The sequence below is a fragment of the Lagopus leucura genome, unplaced genomic scaffold (genome assembly GCF_019238085.1).
Source record: "Lagopus leucura isolate 7727_CA_CO unplaced genomic scaffold, USGS_WTPT01 Super-Scaffold_100002, whole genome shotgun sequence".
NCBI lineage: Eukaryota > Metazoa > Chordata > Aves > Galliformes > Phasianidae > Lagopus > Lagopus leucura.
Genome location: NW_024962263.1, coordinates 50,218,939 through 50,240,517, shown reverse-complemented (window position 1 = coordinate 50,240,517; position 21,579 = coordinate 50,218,939). Strand labels below are relative to the sequence as shown.

The 21,579-nt window shown below is 40.6% G+C and overlaps 1 protein-coding gene across 16 annotated transcripts in view; it reads right to left on the bottom strand.

Moving 5' to 3' along the window:
• Positions 1-21,579, bottom strand: part of DTNA (dystrobrevin alpha) — a 215,296-nt gene that overhangs the window by 6,937 nt on the left and 186,780 nt on the right. For 11 of the 16 annotated variants that reach the window (XM_042870116.1, XM_042870115.1, XM_042870111.1 and 8 more), the window contains 8 exons: positions 20,970-21,070; positions 19,542-19,655; positions 16,159-16,255; positions 14,929-14,949; positions 10,996-11,155; positions 7,606-7,695; positions 6,727-6,895; positions 5,841-5,973 (listed from right to left, as the gene is read on the bottom strand). In XM_042870116.1, the coding sequence (XP_042726050.1) occupies positions 5,841-5,973; positions 6,727-6,895; positions 7,606-7,695; positions 10,996-11,155; positions 14,929-14,949; positions 16,159-16,255; positions 19,542-19,655; positions 20,970-21,070 (885 nt within the window). Of the gene's footprint in view, positions 1-2,425; positions 2,473-5,840; positions 5,974-6,726; positions 6,896-7,605; positions 7,696-10,995; positions 11,156-14,928; positions 14,950-16,158; positions 16,256-19,541; positions 19,656-20,969; positions 21,071-21,579 lie in introns of all 16 variants that reach the window. The other 5 variants (XM_042870108.1, XM_042870122.1, XM_042870121.1 and 2 more) reach the window with 2 other exon arrangements.

Sequence of the window (21,579 nt, the reverse complement as noted above, 5' to 3'; positions counted from 1 at the left end):
TAATCACTGCTGATAAACATGAGAACAGAGTTGGAAAAAAGGGGAAAGGTGAGAAAAATTTAATAGTGCTACTCACAAAGAATTTTCCTGTCCTGGAAAAACAGTGAAGTTGAATAAACAATTATTCTTTAGCAATGTCTTCTTAGCAAAAAGTCGAGACAATTTGGGGGTTTTATATTTGAGACATTTCTGCCTGTTTCCATACTAACCATTCAATCACCTCCACAATGGAAAATGTCAACCCTAGTCACCCGAGCGGGTAAAATAATGTCGAAGTTGCATTTTGAGACCTGCCTAGTGCTGGCTCAGGACAAGCTTAAATTCATTCTGCTATTCTATTAAGAACAAACCAAGTGCTATTCAAGTGCATTTAACATACAAAATGATCTCAAAAACATGATTAAATTATATTTTATGTATTACCCGAACCACTTATCTCTTGGGATCTTATTATACTAGATTATACTTATTATACTACTATATGCTTTTTCAAAATCAATTCTGGAGAATTGAACATTAGCACTTTTAAAAAATCAAATGCAAATAGAGCACAAAAAGCCTTTATCAATTGACATCAACATTGCTTATCCATGACTGATAAATAAAGAAATGAACAGAAGCCCGTGGCTGGCCATCAGTGGCAATGCCACTCATATGATGCTATAATAAATTGACATGGTCCCCTCCCAGTTGGCTTTCTGTCTCATACATACAGGCAATACACTATTGACTGTGTCATTATTGATTGAACAATACAATCTTTGAAGTAATAGTCTTGCTGCAATTTGTAAACTTCAAGTAAGAGCCCAACACAAACAGCATAGGCATTTCAGACATTCTATGTGGTATGAACAATTATTTTTCCATAACTACGAAATACTGCTACTGAATAAAATGTGCACGATACAAAAGTCAGTTATTCATAATTGCAATTAAACCCAGCTATATATAACATTTCCATTACACACACAGTTTATATGTACATTATTTCTGAAAGACCTATTTCCCTTTTCAAGCAACATGATCTGTAACTGGCAAGTGCAACAAAATAAAAGAAGAAAACTTGCTTTTCTGTCTGTCTGTGTTTAGGAAACTCTACTCAGCTCACATTTTTTACTGGACTACCAAAAAAATGAATGTAACCTGAGGGGCAACATCAGGAGAAAATTTTACATGCAGTTATTTGGTGTTTATAGCACTCTGGGTATTGCTGTTTGTTTTTCACGTTCGTTTATTTTGCTTTAGCTGTTAGAAACACTGAGACAGATGCTTCAGAAATACCTAACGACTTTTAACACTCAAGACTGGTGGCTGCTTTACCAAGGCCCACAGTTTCACATTCAGATCATAGTACCACCAGAACTTGTAAAACTCTTGAAGTAGGGTCAAATTCTGCTATCAAAACTGCCATCTAAAGAAGAAGAGTTTCAGTCCTTCCTGAAATTCTGTCAGCTCCAGCATAAAACACAGCAACCAAAACGCAACAAGATGAATTCCTGCTATAGCTGGCACAGTGCAGCCTGCTGGTTTTGCTGATCTGAATGTCACCCTGCTTCCACCACCGACTGATAGGGGACCTCTCACTGCAGGGGACTGCACTTTTCCTTGGAAGTCAGAAAAGCAGACCACAGCTTCAGATGAGGCAAGAAGTTAGCCTGCGGTCTCCCATTTCCCAGGGAAATGTTGAGAATAAGAGGCTCCTTCGTAAAAATAGTCTTTGTCTGAGTTTCCAAGTAAAAACACAACTGCTGAATTTGGCATTAAACTCAGTGAGGCTGACGTGTGAAGAACATGACCTGAAAATGGGCCAACAGGGAACTTCTAAACTATCCTGCTTTATCTCTGAATTGCCAGACTTTAGCTAGTACGTGGGTACCTTGCACTTTGTATCAGAGCACTTTAAACCTCCACAACGCATCTGAAGACACCTCTACAGTTAAGCAGCTGGTGGATTGCTTTCTTTGATGTTTGCCTAACTCCTGTTTCCCACGCTACAGCAGATGTTCTGGTTTCGCCAGAAATGATTTATTTTGGTTATACTAGGAAGACTCAACCTTTGTAAGAGTTAAACTCAGGTCTCCTGAAATGTACTCTGATTTCTTATCTTCTGTATATACTTTCTCTGCACTGGCTAGTATACTTGTCATCATCCCCAGAGATGAAAACTCTGCATTCTCACTCCTGTGGCCAACAAATGGAAAAGATGAAAAGTGTGATGGTGTAACGTGAGTCTTTGATTCCACGACCATATTTCAAATGAGTTATTAGAAATGATTCGGTGACACTCCTAGGCATTCTAATACAAGTTAAAAGAAGAAAGAAACAGCATTATCACATACACTCAGTAGTATACAAGGTGTTCTGCAACTAAAATACGTTAGGAGGATTCATTCCAAACATTCTTCTAAATTATAATGATACTTACTTGAGAGGAGAGAGAGAAGGATATTGCACTCAACTTTGCAAACTGACCTGCATAACAAAGGATAGAAAACAAGAACATGACAAATTAAGCCAGTGAGCAGCCAGGTAGTGTATTATTCTGAAGAAAGCCATGCACAAGCCTAGAAATAAAGACTGTAATTACAGACTTGGAAAACAAACCCAATGAAAAGTGCCTTACACAACACATTCAGCAAAAGACTTTAACAAGAACACAACTGCTAACAGATGTGGGAGCATCAGCACTGTTAGCACTTACACTTGTGCACTAAATGTGATTTTTCTGGTACAAATAGTTGTTATTTACAACATGCTTCGGAAAAAGAGAGAAAGAAGCCTCCTTTGAGGTTCCCTGCTCCAGATTCCCTTGTGCATCCTGAGTGTTCTGCTCACTTTACTAATTTTGAGTTTTGCTTGAAAATGTTGCTTGAAGACAAGGTGACACAAAATAACAAGAGTGGGTTTTGACCAACCGTTTTCCATGCAAGGCTACATCTACACGTTTTTCTAAATGTGCTGCTTTTACAAAAAGTGAGATATTTAATAAAGTAAGAACAGTTGCCATATTGTTACTGAGGTTACCATTCTGTAACCTCAGTAGGAGTTCTCCCTTGCAGATTATCTCAGCTGACAATTGCATTATGACAGCTACAGCCACCACTTATTTTTTTGCTATTCAGATTAATTCAGTGTACACATGAGTACAAACAGTAAAATAGCCTGCAATAAATTTCAACGGCTGGATGCACAAGGAGAATAGTTCACCTGACCACTGTTCAATAGGATACCCTAAAACAATAATTTTCCAGCTTTCTTTTATTTTTACAAGTGGAAAGCAAGCCATGGCTTTGTCTTCAGGAAGCACCAGAGACAACAGCGGAAAAAGGAATAGCATAACAAAATACCACAAATTAACTGCGAAGCACAGAGAGCAAGCCAAAGCAAAAACGCATGTCTCAGGAGCAATACATGATATTATTCAACCACCTCCCAGTCATCCTAGTGGTTGCTACTAACTTCATACACAATTTTGCTTGCTTAAACATGTTACATAATCAAGAAGGCATCAGATATTGTAGAAAGGATTTCTCACACACACTGGATCCTTCGGACCTGTGGTTATCAACTAAAAATAGTTTCTACTTATAAGTTACTGCTATCAAATAATTGCCTGATAGCAGCTGACAACCTGATAGACAGTGGAGTACAGTATGAAATTTCTTCTGGAAAGATTTTCTTAAATGGAACATGTCTAGAGTAAGGATTTTCTATTGCCTCAGTGAACACACTTCTGTTCATCTTGGTGTAGTCTTGGCTCACCTATACTCAAGAGGAGTTTTATTCTGACATCATCAAGGAGATCTCCTCCCCTTCTGTCAGTGTTGTTGAAAGACAGTAGAAAAACTATTTTTGACTGAAGCAAGAGTAGCATCCAGGTCTATTTAGCAACATTTGCAACTCCTACTACACAAGGAATACCCTTATTTTGCATTATACTTGTGTATTCAGTTTTGTGCATATACAAAATGTAACTTATGTGTCATGTAACACTGTTACTGTATATTGTACTTCCATAGTGTAATCAAATATCAGTCAAATTGGCCTAATTTCCTACCTTGGATTAAAACACAAACATGACAAAAAAAAAACACCCATATCATCCACTGTTGCCTTAGCATATATACCCCATAACAGTACTGCTGCTGCTGCCACCATGTCCTTAGCAACCTTTGCAACTAAATGAGTTTTGGCAAGTTACCATGAGCCTGTAGCAGACTGAGGTAAACAAGCCCCCAAAAGATGCTCATCAACCTCAAAATTACCTGCAATTTTGATATGAGACAATGAATTTTTTAAGAATAATTAATTCTAGCAGCTTTGCAGAAGAGGCAACTACAAGAACTGCCATTTTTTATTAGACCAAGAGCATGTGAGTCCCAGAATCTTGTATCCAAAGTGACCATCAGAAAACAGAAAATCTACCAGCACATCTCCCATCTAGAAAGTGCTTTTGAATATGATTTCTGTACAGTTGGTCTCTCTGTATCAGCTAAATCCTTTTTTTTTTTTTTTTTTTTTTTTAACATTTATATTTCTGGTCTGTGTTACACTCTATAGGTGAGATCCAAATTTTAATTGACCACCATATGGGAAAATACTTATTCTTGCTTGCTTTAAACCCGCTCCTTAGTAACTGAACTGGGCATGCCCTAATGGAAACATTACTACTATCATTATTACAAGATATGAGTTTTATATTAGTATAACCCAAATCAGAATAACTTAAAAAATTGTGATAGTTTATTACAGCAGGCAGAAGTGGAGACTGCTGCACAGGCAGGACAGGATATCTACGGAATTCCAGGCCCCTCTGTCAAATTAGCTTTTCTTGGATTCTCAAACAAACGCCCTTTGAAAGCTTCCTCAGGGGGTATTTAATGACAAGTCCCCAGGCTCCACTATACTAGATGCTTGTTGAATACTCGGTTCTCTAGGATATAATTCATTCCAGACCCTCTCCCTCCCTTCCAGATTCTGAAAATGACAATGACACACAGACTGTATTTAAGCTTCAGTTCACAGTGGAGAAACCATTATGAATGTTTTCAACTACTGGAGGAAAACAAAATCTAAATATAACAAGAGCTCGGCTTAATGCCATGAACCAGCCTCTGTGGTATGGAGTGTGGAGGTCTAAGCGACGTAGGGGGAACTGGCAGAGAACAAGCTGAGAGGTAATTCTGGCCCACCTGAGGGCCTTGGTAAGGATAAGGGCTACTGTTGTGTGCCTCAGGTGTGGTCCTTCTGAGCATGCACAGAAGCTAGATGCACACATGCCTACAGGAGAGAATAGCAGCAGTTTTCAGAATTTTGTAGTTTTTGGAAAGGCTGAGAGACCTGAGTCTACTTAGCCTAGAGAACAGAAGACAGGGAATCTGATCAATGTTTACAAATATCTAAAGTGTGGGAGTTATCTGGATGAGGACAGACTCCTTTCAGTGGTGCGTAGTAATGCAACACGGAGCAATGGTCAAGAATTGGAACACATGAAGTTCCACACAAATATGTGGAAGAACTTTTTTACAATGAGGGTGACAGAGCACAGGAACAGGCTGCTCAGAATGGTTGTGGAGTCTCCTTTGGAGATGTTTGAGATCTGTCTGGATGCCTACCTGTGCAACCTACTGTAGGGAACCTGCATTAGCAGGGGGTTGAACATGATGGTCTCCGGAGGTCCCTTCTAAGCCCTGAAACTGTGATTCTTTGAACGTGGCTGTTCTAGTAACTGAGAAGAGATTACACCCTAGGGCCCAGGACAGGATAAGAAGGGCTCTGGGAAGCTCTGGTATATAATTATTTCTTGTTTATGGAGAGGTATGGTCAGCTCCTTTTCCCACCTGGTATGCCTCATCCTGCAGCTTCTGCTTCAGGTACTCTTCCATCTTCAGTTCATTCTCCAGCTGGCGGACAGAATCATTCTCATAATTTTCATCATCTGCTCTGACAAAAGGATCTCCGTCTTCTGTAACCCTAAAGACAATTATTCATAAACAAGCTCCTCAGATGAATGACATTCAAAATGAATACAACCTCCCTTTATTGTAAAGTTTGAGGACAGCAGGATACCTTTGCTCCAGCCACATGCACCACCAGGTAATAATAATGTCCTGGAAGTGGAAAACATTGCTGTTGTTTGCCCTCTCCAGTGGTCTTGTATTGATGAAGTAGACCAAAGGGCATATTCAGCTGAAGGTGTTTTGGGGATATGGAAATCAGTCTTCAGTAATTGCTTTGAGAGTAAAACAAAGAGTAAGAGATTGAACTAAAAATAACTGGAAAGATGCCTATTGATAAGATTCTGGTTCTAAAAATAAATTGGTTTGTTGATCAATTTAGTCGGTCAATAAAAAAGCATTCTGTCTTCCCCAGAAAAAAAAAACAATTTCTTTTGTCATTGTTCTCCAATAGGCTCTTAGGTCTCGATAAACAGGGATTGGGACTGCAGAGCATATATGATTAAGGGACACAGCTGTCCCACAGTCTCCACACTACCTGAGTGTCCTAGAGTTGACAGGAGATAGCTCACACCTGAAGGCATCCTAAGTTCTGGCCTTTCAAGTGTACTTGAAAGCAATAACTTACTACTGTCTATTCATAAAGCTGTCCTCATTTGGATTTAGGCTTTTTTGTGTATTCAAATAGTTGAGAGGGTGAGAAAATATGCTGCATTGTCTTCAGCAGAAAAAGAGCGAGAGAACAAAGGTGAATTGAGTAGGTACCCACATGTCACTGCGCATGGATCCAGTGGCAGCAGCACTGTGGATGTACCCTGGCTTCCGGGCATGGATCTGTGCAAGGAAAGCCTTCTCGGATGTTGGAGATGGAACAAGGTCATCAAAATGAGTCCGTCCAAATTCAGAATCCACGTTGCTTTCTGTCTCGCTGCCCACTTCTGTGAAACCAAATTTGACAGATGTTTCCATTTAACTTTCACAAGATCAAGTCTACTTCCAGTCTACTTCTCTAAACCTTTCTCTGTCTCTCCAGCTTAGGGTGGTCATCTCATCATAGTGAACGCAGTAGAATATAGTAGAATATGTTTCTGTAGACTTAATGGTCTTCATCTTGTGGTGGGACAGGATAGTGAACCTTTTGCTTATTTGGCTTATTAGGTAGGATATTTTTATGAGTACACTACATACCGCATTTTACAAAAGTTCCTATACATTCTATATTGAATGAAATTTCCAAAGACTGAAATCTCTCTTCAGTGCCACCCCAGTCATCTCTCTAAATGCAAACTTCTGTTTATGGAATAGAAAATTGCCATCAATCAGGGTGCTTTCACAGCCACTGATAAAGTTTCCTCTCAGGTACAACAATTCCCTGAAAAGGCCATTTCCTTAAGAAACAAGGGCCAAACTTCTCCATGAATTTTCGTTGCATTCAGCCGTATGTTTACAACCACGGCTTTCAAAACCCCTGAATTCTAAAGCTGTTATTTGGAGACTTCTTTTTCTATAAGCAAAAAAACCTTTGAAACTACCTTTGAAACTTTTGTACTGCTTTCTTTATTGGTCTATATGCTCCTAGCTCTAATTTTTTACAAATATACACAAAATATCAATGTGTTGACTATCCACCCTCTTCAGCCTCACTCACCAGAATTTAGTTCTTTTACCAAAGACGACATTGTGTTGGTGATTGAATCTGCTGCTACCAGCAAATCATTTCTTAAGTTTCGTCTTGCACCTGAAGCAAGAGACAGACAAAACAGTGTTAATATTCTTCACAAGACATATGTTTTCCTGTTCAAAGCAGTTTTAACCCTGCTGAAAGCTGCCATTGTGATGATTCAGGGTATCAAAGACCTTACGAGGGACACGTGCAGAAGAGTTCTCTGCAGAATGGCCTCATTTACTCATGCTGTATGCAAGAGCAGAAGCCTACCCTCATGCTTCATTTAATCACAATGCCAGATATGTGGAGATTATTCATTGCCATCAAGCTTGCATTTGTGCAGTGACACCAGCAGACCAGGCCTGGAAGATTAAATCCAGCGTGAACTCATTTAAAATGTCTGTGGGGAAGGAGGAAAGAAATGAAGTGTTTTCTATAAGTTCCCACAGTTCTGTTTCATGACACCATTATTGCTAGGTATTTGCCAGATAATTACGGCAAATGTTGAAGAAACACACTTGACCTCATCAAGATTTATATGGATTTTCCTTCTCTGCTTCCTCTCAGCTTCTGCTCTAGCTGAAGGATTTTTCTGTACATTTCATAATTTACTTTTTTTTTTTTTTTTAATAAAAGAAGCACTATTGCCTCTCTTAACAGCCCCAGGCTGCTTTTAAACTCTTTTTAATAATGAATCTAGAAGTGCTTCCCTGCTGGACCTGGCAATATTCCCTTAATCATCAATCATGAAGGATTCTTGTGAGCTGCATGAAAAACTCCTTCTCTAGGAGCAGGCTGTTGGTAACGCATGCTTCACTCCCCCAGATCCCAAACATAGCTCCTATTGTGGCTGTATAATCAGTATATCCCACAGAACCTCTAATCTTCCAGACTGATTTATTCACAGGAACTTGCAGGATTCAATTGCTGTAGATTCTTCAGAATGGGCTGAATGTAAAATAATACCTTTTAAAAACTCCAAACCCTAAGGTTCTTTCCTATTCCTTTTTTTTTTTTTTTTTTTTAAATATACTGTTGTTAGCAGATGATTCCTGGAGTGTAAATCAAAGTGGTTAATCTCTCTCACACACACACAGGAACACTCAGACACCCACTCCCTCTCTAAAGTTGTCTTGGATTTGTATCTATAAACTATGGCAAACTCCACAGTGAAAAAAAGCAAGAGAAATGGTGCTTTAACCATGGCTTGTGTGCATTACAAGACATGGATATGGACACAGGTCTCTGCTGGTGCAGTGCAGAATGGAGCACAGTATGTCAAGATGTGACAGAGTGGCTGGTTTCGGGTTCTGTGGTTTTGACCTCTCTGCCTAGGGAATGTGGTCAATGACATAAAGCTAGATATTCATCAAATGCTGCAGTTTTTGAACGTGATCACTTAACTTTTTTTACTGCTTTCTTTCTTGAATAAAACACATTTATGTACTTTAAGAACATCTGCCTGGGGCAAATTAGTGTTATTTATGGATAAATTACTGCTGCCACTATCTTATTTCTCACAGTCTTAACTCTGGAAGAAATTACTTAACAACATCATTGGAGTTAGTGGCCAAATTTTTGCCTCTGTCATTTTTTTTTAAATTTTTTTTCACAGCAGAAGAAGGAGAATATGTCTTGACTGTTTCCTTTCTCACAGAAAATGAGATATCCATCAGCCTGGTGTGCTGGAATTAGGAATTACACCTAAATAAAACATGTTCAATATATGAACTGACTAGCATTTTAGTAGAAAGTTCTTCATTGCATTATAGATTTGACCTTGCTGTAAGATACAGAGAGATAGTGCTCAGAGAAGTGCAGGGGTAGGGCTGCATGAGTGCTGAACTGGGTTCTTAGGAACAAACACACATTCACTCTAGCAGGGGAACTAGAGAGTCCTGCTTACAATTTCACTTATACCACTGAAACAGGGCAAAAGAATTGTTTAAATAAAAGAACTGCAATGAGGTAAATATTTTAGAATAAAGCAGATTTTTAAAAAAGAAGGAATTATTTCCTCATTTGGGTCACATGGGCTATTTGCTTTCTTTTGCATTCAACATAATCACTTAACCTGTGGCCTTAGAAATTCGAAACAGTTGAAGATGTATTGCCACTTGACAAGACAGTGGAACGAGAAATGAGAAACACGGTGTAGCCTACAGCAGTATTAAAAAAAAAAACAGAGGAAGGGCTCACTGAGATTTCCCAGCTCAGTTCCTGTTTAGTCTAGTCAGACCTTCTTAGAGGCACAAAGCAAAAGGGCAAGGGACAACAGCCATAGGTTGCATCAAGGGACACTCAGATACAAGGACAAAATATTTACGTAAGAGACAAGGTCAAACGCTGGAGCAGAGGCTGTGGAAGATGCATGATGGGAGCTGTCTGGAGCTCAGCTGATAAAAGTCCTGAACAACTGCATTTTGCTTTGAGGCTGGCTTTCTTGGGGCAGGATGTGTGGCCAACAGAGCTCTTCTTACCTGAACTAATTCTATGGTTGTAGCATATATTCTTCAGCAGTCTTCATGTAAAAAAACCATACTGAAAATATACCTTGCTGAGGTCAGTGACAACTCTTCTTATTCTGGTTAATAGAATTAATTGAATGGCATAGTGTCCAGTTTCTGCTTACCTGCCTGCCTGGAAAGCAAGGTGTGACAGCTGACAAAGTCAATATTTGACAGTGAAACACAACTGTGGATTCACAGAATCATAGTCTCATTCACTGAGGTTGGAAAAGAACTCTAAGTTCCCCTAGTCCAACCATCAGCCACCCACCCCCACCATGCCCACTGACCACATCCCTCAGTGTCACATCCACACGGTTCATGAACACCTCCAGGGACAGTGACTGCACCACCTCCCTGGGCAGCCTGTGCCACTGCCTCACTGCTCTTTTGGAGAAGAAACTTTTCCTAATATCCAATCTGAACTTCCACTGGGACAACGTAAGGCTGTTCTCTTTTCATCCAATCCCAGTTAACTGGGAGAAAAGGCCAACATCCCCTTCACCACAACCTCTTTTCAGGGGGCTGCAGAGAGCAATAATGTTTCCCTTAAGCCTTCTCTTCTCCAAACTGAACAATCCCAGTTCTCTCAGCCACTCCCCATAAGACCTGGGTTCCAGACTCCTCACAGCTTCGCTGCCCTTCTCTGGACACACTCCAGGGCCTCGATGTCTTTCCTGTAGTGAGGGGACCAAAACTGAATGCAGTACTTGAGGTGCAGCCTCACCAGTGCTGAGTACAGAAGGGAAGAATATTTGTTTTGTTTTACTGCATGCAACTTAGAAGTCCGTCATTCATTAACCACACAAACAGCCATTTTCAAATAATTTCCAAGTACCTCAGACAAGCTCCTAATGAGACTTACTTTGTGCAAAGGCTTCCTGCACATCTCCTCCCACCCCAGTCAGAGAGTCCTGAGGTGTGTGGGTGGGTGTGGAGCAGGCAGAGGCAGATCTGATAGGCATCGGGATGGGTCGGCTGATGGTGTGGCTAGGCGAGGAGCGGGGGGAGCCTGCCCCTTGGGTCTGCAAAACAACCAAGCACAGAAATGGGTCTTCGTGAGAGCCCTTGTCCTCAGCTCAAAGGCATCGTGCTCTTTGTAGGCGGGCTGTGTAATGCTAAAAAGAAATGCACTGGAGTCAGTTGTTTGTTTGCAGACAGCAATGCTCCAGTGTAGAAAAATAGTAAGTAGGAAAACATGAGTGAAGATCTGACTTTCTAAAAACATGGGAAAATGCCAGGCAGCTAAATTAAAAAAAAAAAAATTAAAAAAAAATCCATATTAATGAACACCAAAGCATAGGCCCGATCTCTGCCCTGACACACTTCCCCCAGTTCACATGCACGTGTGGTAAAACATAACTGATTTGCACTGTGAGAAGGGGAGTGATGCTGCACAGAGGACAGCAGACCCTCCACCTCCTCACAGAGTCCCATCAGGCCTGGGCAGCCTCTCGGCCACATGGAAGCTGACATGCTCAATAATAAAGCCTCAGGCCTTTCATTTGGGTCTAGAGAACTATTTTAAGCCACATAAATCATACACCTCTAAATTGTTTACTGGAAGCTAACATGTTTTCACACCAGCCATATAAAATGTCATGCTGTTAGCACCTCGCCGTTAGTATCACTTAGTTGAAATTCAAGCAGACTTTACAAAACAATAATTTTTATCAGGGTGAGTGATGCCAAGAGACACAGTGCCCTTTTCTCTGACTGTTTCAGAGCCCCTGGGAATGCACGTCCACATAAGGAAAAATGAATGTCCAAGCCCACGCCAAGCTGCACACATCCTTAACGACTGAAATCCTGGCGGATGGAGGTGGCTGGAGAACTTTTACACAGTGACTATAACACGTACGCCAGTTTACAGCAAAAAGTAACATATGTGCTGTCTCTCCCTTCCCTCATGTTCATTCCGAGAATTTAAAAGGATTTCTTAAGTATTCCCATGCCATTTCTGTTGACTCCTGTAGTGGCTGCCACAGTGGCCCAGAAAAGGGTTGGCAAATATATTCTAAGAAAAGACAGTGGCAGTCCATAATGGAGAGAAGGCAGCATTGCCCTTGAGATTTTTATAAATTCCTGCCATAAATTATGTATCAGAATACTAAGCTATTTGTTCATTTCTATCACCCCCTTCTAAGAGACATTATCACCAGAGAGACATCAAGGCTTATGAGGAATAAGCACATTACTGATGGAAGAATAAAGGATTTAATATATAAAATTTCTGTAATGATCGGTTTTAGAACATTTAAATGATAGATGAAAGAGAAGTCAAATACATAATGGCCAGATGCTCTCCTGTTTCTGCAATCAGCCGTCCCCACAGAAGTAGCAATACTGATCTCTGGTCCAGAAGGAGCTGAGTAAAAAGCACCCTTGAGATGCTTCAAGGTTCTTGGAGGTCACACACCCTGCACGACAGGCAAGGCACCTGGGAACTACATCTTTCATGTCTCAACTCCTCTATCAAACAGATCTGCTAAAGAATTCCTTGTTCCCAGTTCCCTCCTTTGCTTGCTCTTTTTCCTCAGCTCCCCATGGTCACAGTTCTGGGAAACACCAACAGTGGAACTTTCAGAGAATATGAGAAAAAAGGGATGAGATTTGTTTCCTATAACCAAGTCACATTTAAGGAATGAAGTTCATAATAGGCATTTTATTTACTAAAAATAACAGATGCCTGCCAGTACTTCTTCACTGGAATTTTCCCACAAGGGAAATGTAAAAGCTGCACACCAGTGCTTAGCATTGCATTTGCTTTACAGCTATGGCTGACACCTTGTGTTTATGTAAAACAGTATTTTCTTATCTGAAGCTTTCAGTTTCTGAACAAAGTGTTTGTGAAACATAAAGGAGTGAAGCTTTTGGATCTCACTGTCTAGCTAAAAACTTTTCAATTTTTATATTATTTGGGCAACATCATACAGAAGTAATGAAGACAATGCTGAAATAGGTGGGTGCTAGGGAATGCCTGATGAAAGAGAAATAAACGCTTATTCTACTTAGTTTCAGCTCAGCCCAAATTTGTGGGATGGAAGCGCTATTCCTACTTAGTGGCTATCAGACAAAATGTGGTTTTCATGGGCTGGAGCTCCTGAAACCTGCAGAGACCATCAGCAGCGCTAATTTGACACAGAAATGTAGCACCTAATTGCTCCCGAGGTAGCCAGCCATACCAGCTGAGGTCTAGGGCATGCTGAAAAAGAAGCTAGGACAGCGACCACCAAATTGTAGATGACTTCAGGTTTTATGCTGTAATTGGCTGCAGTTGTCACTGTTTTGGTGCCTTTTAGGAAAATCTGTGTTTTAATTAATTCACCACCTCTAGTTAATGGAGTAAGGATTTGAAGCTAACCCTTGCTAGACAGGGGAAGGTTTCCCATCATTACGCACTACGCATGCTTAGGATAAAAGGCAGAGAGTGAAAGCAGGATCTTTGGTGCACTGCTCCCTCTGCCGGGGCTAGCAGTGATCACAGATGTGAAAGTGTCCTGCAGCCTCATCAGGTGGTGAAGAAGCTACACAGACATTAAGAACTCATTATCCTTTCTCAAGGAGGGGCAGCAGAGAAATAGAAAGTTCATAAGTGTTAGATGATTTGCCAGATGGCTCATCCCAATTGAATTCATCCAGAAATTAATTTAATCTTGTTTCTCTCAACAGATCATGAAATGGCACAGTGTAATGAGTATAATTGCATGGAAACTCAGAGTAATTCCTGAGCACCATCACCTCGTATTCAGCATGGCTATTACTCCGTGAAGAAAAACTCATATCCTGTAATAACCCAAAAATGAGCTTCCACTTACACTGTCCAGTGAACATTCTATATGATAGGGAAACTCTTCATGCTGGGAGCCTCTCTTTTGTGAATGGAAGATCCTTTTAACACTGTTACACAGAACTATATTGATGGCTCTTAAACAGAGGTGATATTTCATAGGATGGCTTGGGATGGGGGGGCTTTAAAGATCAGTATTTGGTCAGATTTTATTTTTGGGTGCCACAGATTGATGCTTTATAAAAATTAGCCAAAACGCAAAACACTAGCTATATGATAAGTATTGCCTATGAACTCAGCATGTTGTGTCACAGACAGAAAACTTCAGACTTTTAACTGTATTTCTGCTGATGAAACCTGGAGGAAATGTGCTTTGTCAAAATGCAACACTTCTTTATTAGACTTATAAATCAGACTGCTGTCTGAAAAGGGTGTTTTTTAGCCTAATATTTTTCCAAGACTATTTCCAAATATTTTTCAATACTAAAAAGCTCCAAACCAATGAAATCATCTAAAGTTTAAAACTGCCCTTTCAAACTTAGCTTACAGAAAACAATTAGTTTTCAACTGAATTTCAAATGAATTCAATTAGTTTTGAATGAATTTCAAATTCACTGTTCTAATGTAAAATCAGTTACATTTTTCTGATAGTCCCAAAGTTATCATTACATTTTCAAAACATTTTCTGTGGTGGAAGTGTTCTTTAATTCATGTGCAAGGTCGCTTTCACATCCTGTTTTTTTATATAAAATAAATGTCCTTATTTAGAAGAGTGAGAAAAAGATCAAGACTCCTTGTAGTCATGACTCACATTCTAAGGGGTTTGATTATGAAAATCGCTCCAACATACTTGAAAATAATGTGTGAAAGAAATGCAAGATATTAATTTTGGTCAAAAGAATATGCACACATTTCAAGCAGAGGAAGTAAAATAAATCAGTAAAATAAATCACAAGAACACAATCACATTCAGGAGTTAGTGAGGTCTCCAATAAGTAGGCAACTTACTGCCTGTTTCAATTCTTCTTCCTAAAGAAAAAGAGGATCAGCACATTAGATTAACCAGCACGTAAGTGAGGAATAGAAGAAAAAATGTGGAGTACAAAGTTAAGCTAAAGCCATAGTTGCTGAGAAAGTGGCCAGGTGATGGTCTGATCTCTAAGCAGTCTGAAACACAGAACAGTGTAAAGTGTGCAGAAAGCTACTGCAACCTCCTGCTCTATGTTCCTTTTGTTCAGGCAGTGCAATGACAGCAGGCTGACCTGACCACTAGTTGCAGCTGCGAAGCATTTCACGGATGGAGGGAAAAGTATCTCATCTAATCCTGGCTTGCAAAAATCTGCTGGGTGTTCGGTTGGCCTCCGTGCTCACATGTCACCAATGCACTGTGGCTGCAGAAGACCATGTGAGGAGAGATGCAAATAACTCAAGGGGTCCAACATCATTTAATGCAAATACATGCTGCTTAATGGATTTCCTTGAAATTCTCTCTGCTTTTATCAGAGCCACATTTGACCCAAGCTGCACTGGATTTTCCACGTGCTCATTAAATCTGGCATAGCAAAAAAGAAAACACTCTCACGCCATTTAGAATTCTTCCTTTCAACATGAATTTCCAGCATTGTTTGTGCTGAGGCACAGCAGAAAAATGGAGCTAGACTCAAAGAAAGATGCACTTTCAACCTTACTCCAGCCTCTCTTAAAAGTGCGTATGTTTTGATATTTTGATACCTCAGCTTTTAAGTGAGATCCTTTCTTGAGGTATGTTTCACCTCGTTAACACAGGCTTGTTTCTACATTTGTGAAGATGATCAAGTGTTACTTGGGAAGCACTTTCAGAGACTGATAGACTGAAGTCCAGAAATGCTGTCAAATCCTTCTGCAAATGAGCAAAACAGGACTGTATAGCATTGTGCTATACTGTTATTCAAATGACTGTGTTATTTAGTCCATAGTATGGAGCCTATCTCTACTGTTTCATCCATTTAGCAGTAGATGACAACGATGATCTGTTATTGCAGGAACACTATTTTCTGGTCATCATTTAAAAGCCTTGAATTTGAAGAAAAAAGAAAAAAAAAAAAAGCAAAAAAAAAGGAAAGAAAGGGAAGGTCAAAGAGCCAAGCTGCCAAATTTTATCATGAAAATTGCCAAGTTCTGCAGAATCCTGCACTCATCTCTCCTCTCTGTCAAAGGAAAGGGCAGTATCAAGTGTCAGTATCAAGTGCAGTTCCTTACCTTCAGCAGTTTCATGAGGCCTTCTAACTGAACCATAAGCTCTCTTCGGCTCTCCTGGAGAGCAGACATCCTCTGTTCCAGCTCGTCCTTCCGCTGTCTGAGAAACAAGCAGATACAATCAGACCTTAGCCCTCAGCAGCTTTTAACCACGTTCAGTGCCTAGAAAGCAGGGTTATGTGTAGGCTATGGAGATCCCTCATACTGAGAATGTTCGTGAGGCTGAGTACAGAGATTAGGAAAAAGACAGATATCGACACAGATCCTTCTCCAAAGAGCAAATGGGGTTCAAGATTGTGTACATTTTCCCTTGTGGGAATGCCTGGCAGTGATTTCATTTTTCTATCTGTGAATCTCTCTAGTCAATAACCTCGCTAACTGTCAGGAGAAATTAAAGCTATGCCCTGAAGGGCAGGAAATTACAGCAGGGGCACTGCACAGGGCAAGATATGTGTTGTGTACTATAAGAGTTCAGAAATTCAGCCAGAAAACCACAGTGAATTGCCTTTGTTCCTATCTTTTCAGAAGCAAGCATAAGACTATCACACAGCAGAACTATAATTGCTTGAAAATAGCTGTTTGGGCTCTAAGTCCAGTGCTAGTCCTGTGGCACTGTGAACACTGGGCCACCTCATGTGTGGCAGCCAGTCTGTGCCCCACAGTCAGCAATAGTTTTGATCCTGCATAGCTCCAGTGCATCGCAGGGACGTACAGCACCACATGTTTCACTGACACAGCATTGTATGAGAGGTCCCCAAATGAATACAGTATGGAATTGCTGCCTGCTGGAAGCCAGGATGTAACCAAAACTGTTACTGTTGAAAAAGGTATATCTTGGGTATATCTTATACATTATCATGCAAATCAAATAAAAACACTATGTTGTTATCTTTGTACTACCTGTAAAACATGACTTTATCCTAAAGGCCTCACCTAGAGTACTGTGTGTTCAGGGCTTGACAATACAAAACGGCTGTTAAGTTACTTAAAAGTGTCCAGAGAACAACAAAGCTGGTAGCAGACTTCTAAGGCATGTCCTGTGAGGAGAGGCTGAGAGCAATCTGGAGAAGAGGAGCCCTAGAAGTGACCTCACCACTCTCTGCAGCTCCCTGAGGAGGGAAAGCAGAGAGGTGCTGGGCTCTGCTCTTTGGGAACTGATGGCAGGATGGGAATGGCAGAGCTGCTCCAGGAGAGGGTCACACTGGGCACTGGGAAACATTTATTTACCGTGAGGGTGATCAAACACTGGAACAGACTTCCTAGAGGTGGCTGATGCCCAGTGCATGTCAGTGTTGTAGAGGTGTTTGGATTATGCCCTTGTTAATACGCTTGAACTTTTGGTTAGCCCTAAAGTGGTTGAGTAGGACTGGACGATCTTCGTGAGTCCCTTCCAACTGAACTAGTCTAGTCCAATTCTATTCTATTCTATTAAGGAAGAACAAAATCAACAAACTAAATATGTTTCCTATATTTAAGGAAGCATGAAATTCTGATTTGAGACTTCTATTTAAGATATGCGAGCAGATACATATCATTCATTTCTACAGGTTAGCATGTGTGCTATCTCTCACCTGTACATTAAGACAACAAGATAACAACTCTGCTAGTTTGTATTTCCTCTTCTGGAGGACTAATTATCTGTGTTGGACCTTCTTTTCCAAGAATGTAATGGCTGGAAATGCTATGATTTGTACAAAAGCTACTGAGTTCAAGAAACTGCCATTAAAAAGAAGATATCCACGTAATCCAAAGTGGCACATCCTAGGCACATACCTCTGTGGGTTTTTTTTTTTTTGTTTGCTTGTTTTTTTTTTAGATTTAATCTGCGTAGAGAGAGGATCTAAGCAGGGTACAACACAGTGTACAGATGCACAGATTTAAAGTTACTTACTGCTTCTGACACTGCATATTCAATCAGAAAAGATACTGTAGTCAAGGAACTCAGCACCACTGCCCTAGGGACATCCCACATCAGGAAATTTAAATAAGGTTATTAAGGTTTTATTAAGTGTGGCAAAATTGAAAAGATGTAAAATTAAGTAGTCAATCTGCTAACATTGCACAATCGTTTTGTTTTTTTTTTTAAAGGATAATTTTATTTATTAACTACATAGAAGAAAGCTGACCTCCTAAAACTGTTTAAAATAGAGGTTCAGCTTGATACACAGAAGGAGCTACATCATTAGCATGTTTTGTGCAGCGTATCAATTTTCACTGTGCTCAGTTTTATACCTTAAGCTCTCACAAAATTATCTTTTGCCTGTGGATATCTAGGAGTAATTACATACTAAAACCACTCAGAAATCAAGAAGCTGTTTGTTTCCAGATTGGAAAGCAAATGTAAGTATTTGTGAAACAGAAAAATATTTTAGTGTGGAAAACGTAGCAATAAAACTGTACAGTATTTGTAAAGAAAGAATTTAGCATAATTTTCTACAGTAATTTCCTTCAGTTATGAATTAGGGACCAGAAGTATTTCTAGTGCAAGGAGGAAGAGCTACATGGCCAAAAATTTTCTTTAGTCTTCTCATGAGAGAACTGCTGTTTGGGCGAGGGGAATAAAACTTAATCTAGCATTGTTTCACCAGAAAGAAATGATTTACACTCTATTCTCTAAATAGATTAAGTGTTTTGAATAGTTCCCAGCCTGATTCTCACTACAGGAACTTTGGGACATACAGGGAGCCTACAGATCTGTACCAATTGTTCTTCTTCAACTTGACATATATGGCAATTAGCACACTTGTGTAGAATACCCTAATTAACAAGCAGACACATCCGTATCAACGTTTTTAGCTTAGTGAGATAATGTGAGAAATGATTCTCTAGGTCCTCAGCTGCGGCAGATGTCGTTATTCCTCCCCGCCCTCACATGGCATGGCGCACAACTCCGCAGCCTGGTTATGCACAATGAAGAGAACTGACCTTTCCTTCGAGTTCAAAGCATGGGGAATTTTCCAAAAATTAATGTCTAACTCTGGCTGTATTTTCATGTAACTCTATATTTACTTTAGCACAGATGAGAAGTCTTTGTAGAAGCATTTGCTCTGACAGAAGAACATTTTCCCCCATATGATTAATGACACTTGGACAAGGCTTTGGGGACCTATTCCAAATGACCTAAGGGCCTAACTCTGCAAACACTAATGCACAGGCTTAATTTAATGTAGATGAGTAATATGTGAGATTCTTCATGCATGCTGCTTAAAGCATAAACTTAATTACTTTTAGGACCACAGCCTGCACTGAAATAGGAGAAAAAATACAGTGTTATATTTATATAAAAAAGGTCCCAAATGCATAAGCCAGGTTTATCTCATACTTCTTCCTCAATTGCTACAAGTCTGTCTGAGGAGCTGCTGGAGGTTTTACTGCTGTGCACTTACCTGAGGAGCCGCAGCTCTGCCAGGAGGGTAGGATTTTGTTGTGCCTTCTCTGGTGTGGGCTGAGATGCCTGCTCATGCTCAAGTCGCAGCCTCTGGATCTCCTGCAGGATTTCTCTTGGGAAAGGGAACAAGCAGAAGACCACAAGTCAGTCATTTTCTGCAAAACCAGCTCATTACACACAGCTGGGGGAGAAGAAATGTGACTGTACACAGCTTTTAACCAATGTGGATTTAGTGACTGGGCTCCAGCCAACAGAAGCAGCTCTGGATATTTAAAAAAAAAATAAATTCAGCACTTTGTAATAAAAGGGAAGCATTTCTTCAAGATCCCCAATGCCAGAAGCAGACACAAAATAACTGTATGCTTAATTAAACTGCTCCTTTCTATTTCTTCCCCAGGAATATTTCTAGTACCACATCAACTTAACAAATAATAAAATAATATCTGCCCATCTTGAGTATATACATATATATTGTAGAGTAAGCACAGATCCAAGAATGGTCACTGATTCATGGAGAAGCACATTAACAGGACTTGTTATGGCTGGCATGCCATCCCTGGAATGCTGTCAGAGATCGAACACAAAGCTTGACAGCTGAAGGTTGAAACCTTTGTGATTTTTTTCTCTCCTGCACAATGTGTTGGGTACCAGACGGTCAGGAGGCGGACTCCAACTATGAAAGACAAATCAAGACTGGAGCTGGTGGCTCATTATACCATGACAGAAGGCCATGCAGGGCTTGCAATAGGAAACCATCTGGTTTGGGCTGTCCTGTTTTACAGTCCAGCAGTAAAAGCAGAGCTCTGCTGTCATACATCTCACGACATCGGGCAGTCTGATACTTAGGGCCAGACACTCTGCTGACAGCACATGGGTGTCACTCCTGTTGGAGGTGGCTAGCCCATTTCTCCTGGGCACTATCCCTCAATCTCACTCACATCTGAACCCAGTGTCTCATTTCATCAGTGCCCTCACCTGCTGCTAACCTTTCTGCAGGCCTTTCTCAGGCAAATTGTGTTCTGGGGAGCTTTAACCATCTTCTTCACAAATAAAAGCAGGGGAGCATATCGTTACCAGGAGGACTAATCCTTTTATCGTTTTGTGTTATAGCTCTACAGAGGATCCAGATAAAAATTAATGTGGTTTTGAAACAGAACTGGGCTTTTTTTTAAGACCTGAACAAACAGCAGCTGTGAAAAATAAAGTATCAATGATTGTATCATGTCATTTGACAGGACATTCATTAAAGAAGAGGGTGGCTGGGGATCTTAAAGCCTTTGTCATGTTCTGTGGACCTTTTTGTGCCCTCTGCTTTTTGCTGGGGAAGGCACATAAGTGTGTTTAAGTACAAAGCACAGAAGTGGTGGCAGAAAATAACACACAACACATGGGGCTGAGCAAAACCAGGTACGCTGTGGATCCTTACCGGTTTTTATTCTCAAGCTCTGCAATCAGCTGCCTCTGCTGCTTGTTTGCATCGATGGTGAAGGAGATGTCTGCCGCCCCTCTCTGCTGTGCCTGCTGCTGCTGTAAAAAGGAGGGCTGCTGAGCAAGGGATGGCCAGCGGGCACCCACAAGCTCAGCACAGAGAACTGCTCACAGAACACACAGTACCATGCATGTCCACATACAGAGAGCATACATGTTTTGCTTCATACCAGCATGGCTCCACTGCTAGCGAGTAGTGCAGGTGCTACAGAAAATAATGGAGTGTTTACCATCCTGTCTTTCCACCCTTCCTTTGGGAGCTTTCTCAGCTTCACCATCTAAAAGCTGAGAGAATGGCGCTGCAGCAGGCAGCTGCTGCAGTACAGACACTAAAGACAAGAGAAAGGCACTGACAAAAAAACAGCTTCTCTCTCCAAAAAGAAGAGGATATGCTTCCACTTCAGCAGTGCTTCCTTCCCTCGAAAGTTGGGTTTTGCTCTCAGTTTGAAGGCTTTTGCATCCAGGTTTCAATCTGTCTGCACTGCCCACTCGGCCAAGTTTTCCCATATGCTCCTTGATACTTCTGAAAGCTCACCCTCCAATCCTGC